This window comes from Echiichthys vipera (genome assembly GCF_963691815.1).
Source record: "Echiichthys vipera genome assembly, chromosome: 11".
NCBI lineage: Eukaryota > Metazoa > Chordata > Actinopteri > Perciformes > Trachinidae > Echiichthys > Echiichthys vipera.
Window position 1 is genome coordinate 21,538,928 of NC_139836.1, and position 13,676 is coordinate 21,552,603.

Sequence of the window (13,676 nt, forward strand, 5' to 3'; positions counted from 1 at the left end):
TCGTCCACCGGTCCGCCGATCGAGGTGCGGTACTTGCACACTCTGCTTATGCTCTGCTTCTCGGGCTTTTAGCCGCGGTTGAACCCTCTGCTGCGCTCTTGTGTTTGAGTGTTGTGAAAGGAGCTGCGTTTGGTTTTACAGGAGAGCTCCAGGTTTTACCGCAAAGTGTCTTTGCTGCTGCCTCTGATGGCATCTTTGCTCTAAAATGATTAACCTCTGAAATATTCCAGCATCGGCGCTGCTCTTTTCCAGCTTCATGTTTTTGTCATTGTTGTGTCACAGTCTAATGAATAGACAAAGTTGCAGTGGTGGGCTATGCAGCTGCGGTGAGGTAGCTGATTTGGGGTTTAATAAATGATCCAAGGCCTCCTCTTAAGTACCATAATCAAATAAGTGAGTCGGCAGTGAGGGCTTGTTTTTCTTCTTGAGGTGCCGCATCGCCTCTCTTTGCCCGGATTGGCTTTGTGAAGTTAACAGGAGGATTTTGTATCATTTCGTCCCCCTCCCCACCAGGTGAGGATGCGATGACCGGGGACACGGACAAATACCTGCGGCCTCAGGACCTCAAAGAGCTGGGGGATGACTCTCTCCCTCAGGAGGGGTACATGGGTTTCAGCATAGGAGCCCGCTCAGCCAGGTAAGCACCCTATGCACACAGATTTATGATACCATACGTATAGTTTACGTTGGACCGAAAAAGATCATATAATGAACAGCCCCCTCCAACATACACACATACTCACACACTCGCAAACACAATGAGAATAATGGAAATCACCAGAGAAAGCCGCTGGAAAGTTGCCATGCAATGATTCAACCTGACAAAATGATTCAGCGTTTTGTGTGGCCTCATTCAAACCCAGGCAAAGACTACAAATGGCCCATGGTGTAACACAGGAGATGGAAGCTGTATCTTCAAACTGCGACGCCTTTGATAGTGTCAGTGAACAGCTGCACGCCGGGCCTAAATACATAGTTTCCAGTGGTGGACAAAGTATGTTGTGGAAAACTGGCAGGCTCCAGTGAAAACACATCAGCAGCACACAGGACAAGTGTTGTGCGGCCCCAGAGTGTATTGAAGCCACGCTGACAGATGGCAGATGTACTGCGATGGTTGGATTGATAAAAAACTGTGACAGGAAGCTGCCTATATCAGCGGGACACAGCAAACAAGGGAAACATTACACTGCATTTAATGGAGAGATTCCATGTAAATACACTTGCTATTGGAAATAGTTTTGAATTGGATCCTTTGAATTGTTGTTAGGAGTTTAAAATATTACACTTATATTGATTAATGGAGTTCTGTGACCACATTTGTAGGTTTGAGGTTTCAATTATTTGCACAAACTGCTGTTCGGTTGCTGTTGTTATTGCTATTTAAATGTACAGCGAAAGTTATTTGTGTAAAACACAGAAGAGCTACAAATACTCAAACTGTTTCCGTTATACTGCTGATTATATGTAACTGCATATGGCGTAGAAGAAGAGTGTGTAAGCGGAAGTTGATTTTAAAACACATTGAGGTGTCTCTTTGCAGCGTTGTCAATTTAATGCTGTGAAATACTGTAATTTACTGATCAATCCTTTTCTTTTCCTAACCTTCCTTTCTGTTTTATGACATCACCATTGCATGGGTTTGCAGTTTGACTGGGCTGCACACACACACACACACACACACACACACACACACACACACACACACTCTTAAGAATAACCTGAATCACTTGGGCTTAGTCGCAGCGTACAACCATGCAAAAGCATAGCATCGGTGTCGTGTGGGGATGGGAAAAAGCCACATCATGCTTGAATGTCTTCAAAATGCTTTGCTTTTCACTCTTCTATTTTGTTCTTTTCTTGTTTCCTTGCACCCTCTCCCTCATTCTAGCCCTAGACTCAGGTAAGAAAAGTAGTAGTATGTAGTACCCCCCCCCCCCCTCCCCCGCCCCCGCCCCCCAAATAGTATGAGCCCCTAAACTACTTGTTATACCCAAGCCTACACCAATCAAAAATCACTAACCCAAACCACCAGTCATCCATTGTACTCTCGTCTCATCCAGTGTTGCTGTTGTTCTATTTGTGGTAACCGATTTGTCCCTTTGTCGCTGTTTTGAGATCGTCGCTCCGTTTTTCACCATCCACCATATTTTCTCATCCGTCTTAACTGAATCATCTGCAAAATAAAACTGTATTTACTCTTTAATGCAGGTTTGGGAAAGAGGCAGGAAATGATATCATAAAAGCTACACTTGTGTTGTTTTTCTGCAGTCTTTTCTTCTGTTTGAGTTGTGTCAATTAGTTCTATATGTTTTTGATGTGGCACTTTCTCCGTATGTTTGTAGTGCCACTGAGTGTAACTTCCAGGGATCAAACGCATCAGTTTATTAATAACCCACCCCTTGTATCCACTCTATTTAAATGTCAGTGATTGGAGATATTATTCTGGATGTTAAATTATGGTTTGCAGAGATGGAAACTATCACGGCCTGACATTGCTCTGGAGTTTTGGCCCAGCATTCGGAAATCATTGAGAACGGATACTCACATACACAAACACTCACATGGACTCAAACGATTGTCTCTTTAAGTCCACACAGATGGAGTCCTAAAATCATAGGACCATTGGTATATAAATAGAGATGTGAGAAAAAAAACAAGTCATTTGGATATTGGGAAGTGTTGTTTACAGCAAGGCCGGATAACCACATGGAAACATGACTCTGAAATGGAGATAGTAGAGAGAGGAAGAGATGATGGGACGGCATTATAAAGACGAGTGCTGGTAGGTGGCATGACATGAAGAAATAGATGACAGACAGTAAAGAGGACAACCAAGATGATGAGCAAGAAGGCAGGAAACACAGAAGGAAATGGAAAAACTTGGATCAGGAGGGAGGAGGATGGACAGAATGAGAAAGAAGAGGAAAGCTGTGAAGAACAAACAAAGTCCGTGGGGGGGTGGTGCTGCCATGCCAGCGAGTCCATTCAGGTCGTACAGAGTTGCTTGGTAACTTCGATGGTGGGGTAGGCAGGCTGTGCTGAATAAAGGGCTTCTCTCTGTGCTGAATAGTGTGCCCACTCAAACACGCTGAGCTCTGCATTTTCTCCCCTCGCTCACCCCTCCTCCCCCCTCCGCACTTGCACTCATCAATACACACATAAAGCATACAGTGTAAAAATAAGGCACAGAGTTGTCAGCTTTATCACTGTGATTATATCTTTTTGCGAGCCCCTTGCAGTGTACAAACATACAAAAACACACTCGTCATATACGTTATTTATCTTCCTAGACACAAAATTTAAATAACTGGATCGTGACTCTGCGTACACACAATCATTTCTGCTCTCCTGCGCTGATCAAATCCCTGTAGCAAAGACAAACACCCCCCCCACCCCAAAAAAAAAAACCTGAAATGAAGCTACACAGCACCGCATTGAGCCTGAGAGGCTACAAAAATAGGCACACGTCTCACACACACAGCCATAAAGCAGACTGCAGCAAGACAGATAGAAAAGACCAGCTTCCTTTTAGTGTTTTCGCTGCTCAGAAACAGGTCTAGGTCAGCTGCTAATCTTAGAATGAAACAATGTCAGTTTTCAAGCTTGAGTTTGATTTAACGCTTTTGAACAAACCTTGTTTCTTTTTACTGTCAATACAAGCTGTGCACAGAAACGTCCGCGTACTGTCATATTTCATCACTTAGACAAACTTGGTTACATCCGTGTTCATGATGCACACCAACCACACCTTCATATAGCTGTGTTTCCTTTCAGCCTGTTCCTCTTTCCCTCTATCTCTTAATGCAAACAAACTGGCCTCACTCACATTTCCATCTCTGAATAACCTGCTGCGGTGTCTTATCCTTGTTCAACTGCAGCCTTTCTCACTCTCTATTTTCCACTTCCATAACTTTTGGACTCTCTCCGTCCAGTAAGTAAAAAAAGATTTGGTTCCCTGGAGGTTGCATGTAGTAATGGATTCCTTGCTTTTTGTTTTATGTCGTGTTCCCCTGCCCGTCACTTGTTGTTGCCCACGGCGCCGGGTTGCGTGGTAACATGTAGCCTCCGCTCCTTCAGTTCGGATAGGTCCAACACACTCAACCGGAGCTCCTTTGCACGAGACAGTATGATGATTGAAGAGATTCTGGCGCCCACAAAGGACACGGTAAGATCAATTTCTTGTCTTTCTTGTCATATTTAGCTTCTTTTCTCCACTATTTGACCCCTTTTCCCCCTTTATAGCCAGTCTCTAGCTGTCTGTTTTTCGAGCTTTAAATGTCCCTTTTTCACCGAAGTCCCTGGTCTCTCATCTCTTACTTTATTTTTCACTGTCTTTCTGTCAGTGGCCTGGTGAAAAAATAACAGTCTGGGTAGAATTAAAGCAGAGAGCAGGGTAGCTTTACTTGTCTCGCACAAAGATCATAACAGAAGCAGTGTTGACGCCATGCTTTCTTTGGGGAAAATGCTGAGGGAGAGTGTATAGCACCTTGACGAACATTTTATTCAAACCTAAGGACTTTGGGAGGCACCTCTTTGCTTTCTCATGGAAAAAACGCAATGCTCTGCAGAGCTCATCTAAGCTTTCCAATGCTTGTTTTGGTGGTCAGGAGTAAATACAGAAACCGTAACCTCTTATTATAAACAATATTAATAATATAACATGACATCATGCAAGATATCCAAAAATATATGCTTACCTCAACTCTCTTCTTTGACAAAATAAGCAAATGTTTTGGACTTCCAAAGAGATTCCCATTAAATTGTTATTATATCTGACTGAAAATACACAAGTTTAATTCATTTTTTTCCCTCCTCTGTGGTCTTTCAGTGCCATCGTACTATAATCTGCAGTTTATGTTAGATAAGGTTTCAGTTATCCAGGGATTGTTTGACTAAATTGTAGAACTCATCCTCAGAGAGATCATGTTTTCTTTGGTGGAAATTGAATCTTTTAGTGAAACAAAGCACCATAAACTAATTTGTCTGGACAGCACAGTGCCCTGTGTGACTTCTGAACTGTCTCTCTTCTCCCCTAAGCTTCAGAGTGTCTGTAAAGACATTTCCTACTTGGTTGACCCACTCAATAAGGTATAAAGGCTTCATGGATGTCTGACTCATTCGTCAGTTTTGTTATTTGTCAGCCACTGTGGTTCAGCGTTTGCTTCTTTTGGGTCCGTGCCATTCCCATATCATTCAGTATTTCTGGTCTGTGTTCGGTAAATGGTCGTTCCCATGCTACTTTCACTGTGCATGAGTTTCCATGATTCAATGTTCATGTGCATACGGATTTATTAAAGCTGGTTTCTAGATTTTTCAAGCATCATTATTGACAGCATCATGTAATCTACAGAGATTTAAACTTCAAATACAGCACTAGTATTAAAAAAAAAACAATAATTGATACGCCAACTTTGTTTTTGTTCTATGGCTGTAGCTTGGGGGGTTCATTGCTGGAGGGGATGCTGTAACAGCCACAGGTTGAGAACCAGTTAATGCATTGTTTAAACATCAAAACTTTTGACAACCTTTAATGGGTTGTGCGATTGTGTCTTTTTTTCCTGATCGTGATGACGATAGATAACGGTGACAAATTTAGTTTAAATATGAGTTAAGAAGCCATCAATGTTATCAACTCATTGCTTCATACGAAGGGGGAGTCATGTCTCTCAACTGTAATGTCTGTGCATCGATTAATAATTGCCTCTCTTTTGTCTTCATGGTGTGCCTTTCTTTCCATTCACTATATTTTTTTTCTGTCCTTCATTCCACCGTCCTCTTCTTTACCTCAATCTTTATCTCCCAATGCTTTTAAACCTCAAATTGAACTATCTTAACTTGTCTTCCTCCTCTCTTCATCTCTGTTTTTGGATGCCCTTCTCGTAGCACCTGGCTGTGACCAGAGACTACAGCTCGGAGTGTATGCGGCGCTACAGCTGGACTCCGGACACCATGGACCACAGCCACAACACCGTGTCCAGCCCTATTCACTCCGGGTAAGAACGGCTGCACTATCTCACCTGATCTGTCAAGATATGTTTACCAGCTCACACGCACATACCCTACATACAAAAGCAGCATGTACTGTACGTCAACATAACTATTGCATAAATTACACATTTTTAATGTTTACGGCACACAACCCCTAAGAGTCTATATTCAGCAAACCCTGCTGCACTGACGCAGAGCGGTGGGATTTATTGCAGTGCTGCTATTGTACACATCACATTACAGCAAGAAAAGACACAGTCTATCCTCTAAAGCTCTCATGTCATACCATAAGTCCAGAGACACGGTCCAGACGTCACCCTCATGTTCACTGACATCAGTTCTATTTCTGTCATTACAGAAACAGAGCACAGTCTTTCTGTGTGAGCTCATGGTACAGTGGCTGGTGTGTTTCATTTGGATAAAGTGATACCATTTACCGTCATTCACATACTTTGAATATATGATGTCGTAAAATGTCACTGTCTGCTCTACATAAACAGTGCTGTCTTTGTACAGGACTTAATGCGTAATGACTTTGCTCAGAAATGAAATACTGGGATCTGTCACGTTCAGTTTTGGTTGACTCATTATTACACCGTGTGTGTTTGTCTTTCTATTTAAATATTTTTTTGTCCGCTGTAATCTAGTCCCTTCTATCCCTCCCTTTCCACCCCTGAAGTTTAAATCTTCCTTTCATCTTTAGTAGTTATTACAGATCCCTACAGTGATTGTGAAACTTTGATACTAAAACTAGGTTCTGGGGGTTTGCCTCCTGCATTGCCTCCATGTGTTTATTTTGCAGCCTCTCCTCCCCGCTCCCTCAGTATGACTCCAGGTGATGACTGAGTTCGCTGCTTTCACCCATGATGCCGCAGTGATTTCACTCCCTCCTCCACCTCTGTCTCCCTCTCACCTTGTCACACTCTCTTCCCCTCTTCGCCTCCTCTACTCTTTGCTCGTCTCATCCGTGTGGTCTGGTGTTTCATTTGCACTGCCTAGATATTAGAAGTGTGTAGTCGATGTGTTTGGGAGTCTTTTCATTGATGTGCCATCTCTCTTTCTCTCACAATGCACATTAAAAATAATTCTTCATCACACCTTACAGGAATTCTGCTATTTCCAACATACAGTATAGAAAAAGCAACTGTACAGTACTTAACACAACACTTAGTAGTGAAAAGAAGAGCCAAGTTTGGCTTTAGGCCCAACGATTGTTCATACAGTTTTTCCCTACTCCATCCTCACTCTTTACTTGTGTCGATTATGCCAAAATGTGCTCTTAATTTGAAGACACATCACATTACTCACATTAACTGTATTCTGGTGAAACATCTGTGCAAGTGTGTTAATATTTGGTCACTGAATGCTGCTTTAGAGGAACTGAAACTTTGGCAACAGTCTCAACTTCAGCCTCAGAAATGGAAACTAAACTTTCTGGAACTTCATTAGCACCCTGTTTAGTTTCAGACCGTGTTTAATTTTCTGTATTGAGGCAGATGAAGGTGAGAACTGCCAGTTTTCAGAGCTCAAAGCATATTTTTATTCTTCGTTATGTCTTTCTGTCTCTTACTCTTTCTCTATTTTTATTTCTCTCTTTTTCTTCCTTTGTTTTGGTGTACGGTGATCACAGCATGGGAATCGTCCTCCTCACTTGTGTCCTTGGTATAGCTTCCGTCTATCTTTCTCTCTGTCTATGTCTTTTCCCCCCTCTTACATTATTATTTTTCGCCTGGCAGGTTCTTGGTGAGCTTCATGGTGGATGCCCGTGGTGGTTCCATGAGAGGCAGCCGCCACAATGGCATGCGCATCATCATCCCTCCCAGGAAGTGCACAGCACCCACACGCATCACATGCCGCCTGGCCAAAAGGCACAAGCTGGCCTACCCCCCACCCATGGTGGAGGGAGAGGGGCTTGTCAGCCGGCTGGTGGAGGTTGGACCTGCTGGGGCTCAGTTCCTGGGGTAGGACGCTTGGCACTTTATCTTTCCTTGTGTTAATGAGTTGCAGTTTTCAGCAGGCAGGGGACAAATCAAAGGGGATATTTTCCAATATCTACTTAAAATATCATGACTCAGAGAATGGTTATGGATTGTCAGTGCAGCTATATAAGTTTGTGGTTTAATTTCTTAAGGCTGTGTTTTATTGTGTTCTTTTCTCTCTTTCAGTCCTGTGATTGTGGAGATCCCCCATTTTGGGTCCATGCGGGGGAAAGAGAGGGAGCTGATTGTGTTGAGGAGTGACAACGGGGACACGTGGAAGGAGCACCAGTCTGACGCCAGACCAGAAGATCTCATTGAGCTGCTTACTGGAATGGATGAAGGTAGAGGAAAGGTTATTCAGTGTATGCTGCAACATTTACCAGCAATATTTGGTTCAAAGACAAAGAGTTTTTTTGTCCGCAGTGAATAGATGAAGGTCAATTTAGGAAAAACGTATAAACATAACTCAGAGCTTTGTGTCAGCTGGTTGACCTAGAAAATCATATTTTATGCTATACTCCAATACTACTTAACATTTAAATGCATTTATAAAGTCAGAATTTGTATTTAGTGACCATTAAATGTTCCACACATTTATGGAAGTAATATTTTCTGACAGAGCTGGACAGTCCTGCCGAGTTGGAGAAGAAGCGCATTTGCCGCATTGTCACTAGCGATTTTCCTCAGTATTTTGCTGTGGTGTCGCGGATAAAGCAGGAGTCAAATCATATGGGCCCTGACGGAGGCATGCTGTCCAGCAGCACCGTGCCCATGGTCCAGGCCTCGTTCCCACAGGGGGCACTCACCAAGAAGATCCGGGTTGGCCTGCAGGTACAGCATGACTTTTTGTCGCAAATACTGACCTATTATTTATTTATGCCTGACCTATTTTTGGGTGAATATTTGGTTCCGCCTCCCTTGCCTGGACCCTTTTTAATTACATAAAAAGGTCAGGGAGCGTTTGACCATTTGAACATTTCTCAAACTTTCATCAACAAACTTTTTTTCCTCTGTCTTCCTGTGTGTTTGTCTAGGCCCAGCCTGTGCCGGATGACATGGCAAGGGCGATCCTTGGGAACAGAGCCACCTTCAGCCCCATCGTCACTGTGGAGCCCAGGAGGAGAAAGTTCCACAAGCCGATCACGATGACAATCCCTGTCCCACCACGATCGGCAGAAGGTCATCCCAGCGGCCACCGAGGCGACACTGCACCGTGTCTGCGTCTCCTCTGCAGCATCACAGGCAAGTAGACCTGTAGATAACTAGAGCAGGACAATACTGTAGCAAAACTCATTGTATCCTTAGATGCTAATAAATACGATTTGTGACACCAGCTGCAGCTGTTCATTTATTTATTATACCTGAAATAGAGGTGCTATACCGGAAACTAGAGGTATCTAGTGAACTAGATTCACTATGTATTGTATGGCCGTGGGCTATCAGGCCTACTTTGATGTCAAAAGCCACGGGTCGATAGAGCAGAGATGAAGAGCTGAGAAGATAAAAGGATGAGGATTACAAAAGCTAAAACACTGACAAGGTTGAAAAGGCAGTGAGCTCATCTTTTGGTCCTTGTTTCCTGCAGGAGGGACGTCCCCTGCCCAGTGGGAGGACATCACAGGGACCACACCGCTGTCCTTTGTAACTGATTGCGTCTCCTTCACCACAAATGTGTCGGCCAGGTGAGACACACGCTACTATATTTTTTAGTGTGAAAATAAAATGTTACAACCATTTATTCTCCAAAGCTGGGTAGTAAATTCTTTTTTGCAGTTGTAGTGAAATATAGAATATTACCAGAACCTGCAGCACATTTCTTTTTGGATAAATAAAGCACTTTATTGATCTATAAGGCTCACTGCTGTGTCCTCTTAAAATATGTCATAAAGTGACATGTTGTCTTCTTAAAATTAAGTACATGTTGGTCCTAGAGATGAGATGATTGTATTAAAAAATGACACTATTTTGATAATGAATTGAGTCATTTTTCAAAGCTTAAGTGCCAAACATTTAATGGCCCCAGGTTTAAAGGGTCACTGTTTGTTTCTGACATGTTAGTGGACCAGAAGATTAATCGATACTGAAAAGAATAGAGAGTTGCATTCATAGTCCTACCACTGTGGAGGGTACAACAAGTAAAATCCAGGGAATTTTAAATTACTGCCAGTAGACATCTCAGTGGGCCACAAAATGGTGACAGTGCAGTACCAGGAAGTAATGAGAAGTGGCAGTGATCCCAAAATCAATCAGGAGAAAATCTCACATTACTGTTGGTTGAATCGACAGAATTCCACTCTGGACAGACATTCATTTTTCCTGATGCTCCCTCTTTCACTACACACTGAAGGAGAGCGACTTCCCCTCTTGTCTGACTCTACACGTTATTGGCTGACTTTAATCTCTAAGGGAATTAATTCAGTGATTTTAAGGTGCTTGCAGCTTACTATAAAGATTACACTTCCTTACACATTTACCCAAGTAGTCCAGAGTTACGTTGACCATACATTGTTGAGGCATGCCTTTAAACTGACCTCAGCGAGTGAACTCCGTGGTTACGGTACACAAAGTCATGAATTCTAACTAGATTGGAATCATGTGGCGAATGTGCAGCCTGATATTAACTGAGCTCCATTTGGTGCTCTCTAATTAGATTACTACACAGCTGTCATGTGTTTGTGTTCACCCTTCAGAGAAATGACCCAGTGTGTTTGATTTAATGTCTTAAATGTGCAGTGCAGAGTTCCAAACTTTACGCTGTATATCATGGTAATATTAGGAAAATTGTTCACTTGGCTGACTTCCAGATTTGTCAATTTCTTTTTTCCCCTCCTTTCCTCTTTCCTTCCATCTCTCCTCCACAGGTTCTGGCTCGCAGACTGTCACCAGATTCCTGAGACGGTGAGTCTAGCGTCTCAGTTATACCGGGAGCTGATCTGCGTGCCTTACCTGGCCAAGTTTGTGGTGTTTGCTAAGATGAACGACGCTATCGAAGCTCGGCTGCGCTGCTTCTGCATGACGGATGACAAGGTGGACAAGACCCTCGAGCAGCAGGAGAACTTTGAGGAAGTGGCCCGGAGCAAAGATATTGAGGTGGGGTTGTGAGTTTACTTGGATTAAAAACATATTGCAATATATTAATTTCATCAACCGTCACTCAAGAATGTGTTACTACATTTTTGGTCATTGAACTTCTGTAGGTTCTCGAGGGCAAGCCTATTCACGTGGATTGTTATGGCAACCTGTCCCCTCTCACCAAAAGTGGGCAACAGCTGGTTTTTAACTTCTACTCCTTCAAGGAAAACAGACTTCCATTCAACGTGAAGGTATAACATGTATCCTATCACCCTCTCTCTCTGCTAGCATTTACTGTCGATGTTATTCACCATGGCCTTCTTTGTAAATGTGCCTTGCTGATTAAATCATGTCAAAAATGTCGGATGTTCCTCCAATGATAGGCTGACATTTGTAGCAATAGCAGTTTTCTTTTGCAATAAATGTTATGATTCTCACAGATCAGAGCTGCACAATGTAACTCAATTTTTGTCCTAATCTTTTGACATGCATGCCAACGAATGATCGATTAAATAAATGCTGCCTGTTACATCCCTACGTCCATGCACTATATGACAATTTCCAAATTTAAGAGCATTCATTGGGTTGAGGTTGAAAAAATATACAGACAATTCTACTCCTGCATTTAGGGCGAGAAGCTTTTTTTCACATTTTCCACCTTGCAGGGTCATTTTTTAAATTATTTGTTTGAGTCGACTTGTGATGCAATGTTTCTGCTGCCCTCTACAGATCAGAGATATGGGCCAGGAGCCATGTGGCCGTCTCTCCTTCCTGAGAGAGCCAAAATCCAGTAAAGGCCTTCCACAGACTGCCATATGCAATTTGAATATCACACTGCCAACCCACAAGAAGGTAGGATCACCATGTTTGAATAGCTCATCCTTTTAGGCCATATCACACCATCTACATGTAAATGAAACTGAAATACAGAAAACGATCCTAACATCAAAAGGAGCCATTGAAGTTCATTTGGTCTAGAAATGAGTGCCTGCTGCTTGTGTCTTTTATTAGTGTCAAAGCCTGTGCCAGTCACAAGACCCCACAACGCACACATGTAGCCGCACATGCACATCGTGCTTTGTTCTGTTGTCTGGCTCACTGTGGGCACATACGAATTATGCAAAAAGACAACTCTTTGTCTGTTTGTTTGTTTGTTTGTTTGTTGTGGTATTGATTGATCACAAGAAACTGAAATTCTTTTGCTTTTGCTCTTGTTATTTTGCTGTTTATTTTTGTATTAATCCCATAGATTTTTCCTGATGCCTTTTGTTGTTTTTGCTGCTCCATTTTCATCCCCTGAATTTTATTTCCACCTCCCTGCTCACTATAACGTCCCTGCTCTCCATTGTGTCATCTCTCTCCTCTCCTGCAATGCATCTTGGAATACCACAGGATATGGAGTCTGATCCTGATGATGAGGTAAAACAGATTCTTCATCATCACATGGAACTGCTTCTTCTTTGTCGTCCTTTCTGTTGGCTTTACTGCAGATGCTGTAGTAAATTTGCGTGTCGCAGATATTTTGTCTCTGTACAGTACCTTGGTGTGAAAGATGCTTCTGACCGTACGTTTCTTTTTGACACTGCTATGTCATTGCTGAAGTGACCCCATGTAGTAGCATGAGTGTGAAATGGCAGTTGTTTTAATCAGCAGAGATTTATTTATCGTTGTCTCCATCCTAAAGTGCAGTGGAGCCAGTTGCTGTGCCACACGTCAGCTTGTTTTTCATCTCAATCTTCTTTTCCATACACGTCCAACAGGAAATCACTGTCTCCATCCATAGAATTAACTCGTAGGAAGTTTTACACAGGACTATGGTTCCTTTTGTCAGCTAAAGATGAAACCCTAACTCTCATCATTTGTCTACTTAAGCATTGTTTTGTTCTATTTGTGGGTATCTTTCTTAACCCTTGTCCTTGGCTTGTGTGTAACAAAAAAAAACTAACTCTCTCAGCTGCATGCCAAAATATTTATACGAGACTTTAATCAAAGGGAGATGAGGCGGATTTTTATGTTTTTGTTTCCTTTCACTATAGTGACCAAGTCTGTTATATTCCTTCTACATAAATATTTTAACCCACTTGCCCGAGAGAATGTTCATATTTGACAATTCAGCACCCAGATTATGTTCAGGGACATAATCTTCTGAATATTCAGTGCCAATGTAATAAAAGGTTAAGGTAACTGGTTACAGTTTGCAAAAGGGTTTTCATTGAAGTTTTTAATAAACCAACATCAATTTTCTTAGAGGGACACAAACCCCAGTTACTGGCATGAAAGATAGACACACTAGACCCACATTCATCACACCAACCTCCAACCCTTTACTTTAGACGTTTTTAAATTCCTGGAGACTGCGCTGAATATTTACCAGCATTGAAATGAACACAATTTCCGCAATTTTAATGAGATGTACCGTATTACCACATTTGATTTGAGGAATGACCATTGTAATAAGTGACATACATCACAGCGAACCTTACTGGAAGTTGGATTTTGCTTATGCTTACCAATTACTGGAAGGAGCCATACAGACAAAACACAAACTCTACGCTACAGTACACCTGCAGCGCCTCCTTGTTCCAGTACTAACAGCATGTGCGGATTCACTAAAAACAGGACAGTATTCATGCACTG

General features: G+C 42.4%; 1 protein-coding gene across 1 annotated transcript in view; it reads left to right on the top strand.

Annotated features, from left to right (window-relative positions):
* Nucleotides 1-13,676, top strand: part of LOC310953642 (ankyrin-3-like) — a gene marked incomplete at its 5' end in the record, with an annotated part of 93,130 nt that overhangs the window by 58,622 nt on the left and 20,832 nt on the right. Inside the window, 15 exons of the mRNA XM_083922735.1 lie at nucleotides 514-637; nucleotides 1,889-1,900; nucleotides 4,063-4,165; nucleotides 5,038-5,088; nucleotides 5,884-5,993; nucleotides 6,791-6,823; nucleotides 7,725-7,949; nucleotides 8,154-8,308; nucleotides 8,587-8,798; nucleotides 9,002-9,209; nucleotides 9,553-9,649; nucleotides 10,829-11,057; nucleotides 11,165-11,290; nucleotides 11,769-11,891; nucleotides 12,432-12,458. Of these exons, the coding sequence (XP_083778861.1) occupies nucleotides 514-637; nucleotides 1,889-1,900; nucleotides 4,063-4,165; nucleotides 5,038-5,088; nucleotides 5,884-5,993; nucleotides 6,791-6,823; nucleotides 7,725-7,949; nucleotides 8,154-8,308; nucleotides 8,587-8,798; nucleotides 9,002-9,209; nucleotides 9,553-9,649; nucleotides 10,829-11,057; nucleotides 11,165-11,290; nucleotides 11,769-11,891; nucleotides 12,432-12,458 (1,835 nt within the window). The remainder of the gene's footprint in view (nucleotides 1-513; nucleotides 638-1,888; nucleotides 1,901-4,062; nucleotides 4,166-5,037; nucleotides 5,089-5,883; nucleotides 5,994-6,790; nucleotides 6,824-7,724; nucleotides 7,950-8,153; nucleotides 8,309-8,586; nucleotides 8,799-9,001; nucleotides 9,210-9,552; nucleotides 9,650-10,828; nucleotides 11,058-11,164; nucleotides 11,291-11,768; nucleotides 11,892-12,431; nucleotides 12,459-13,676) is intronic.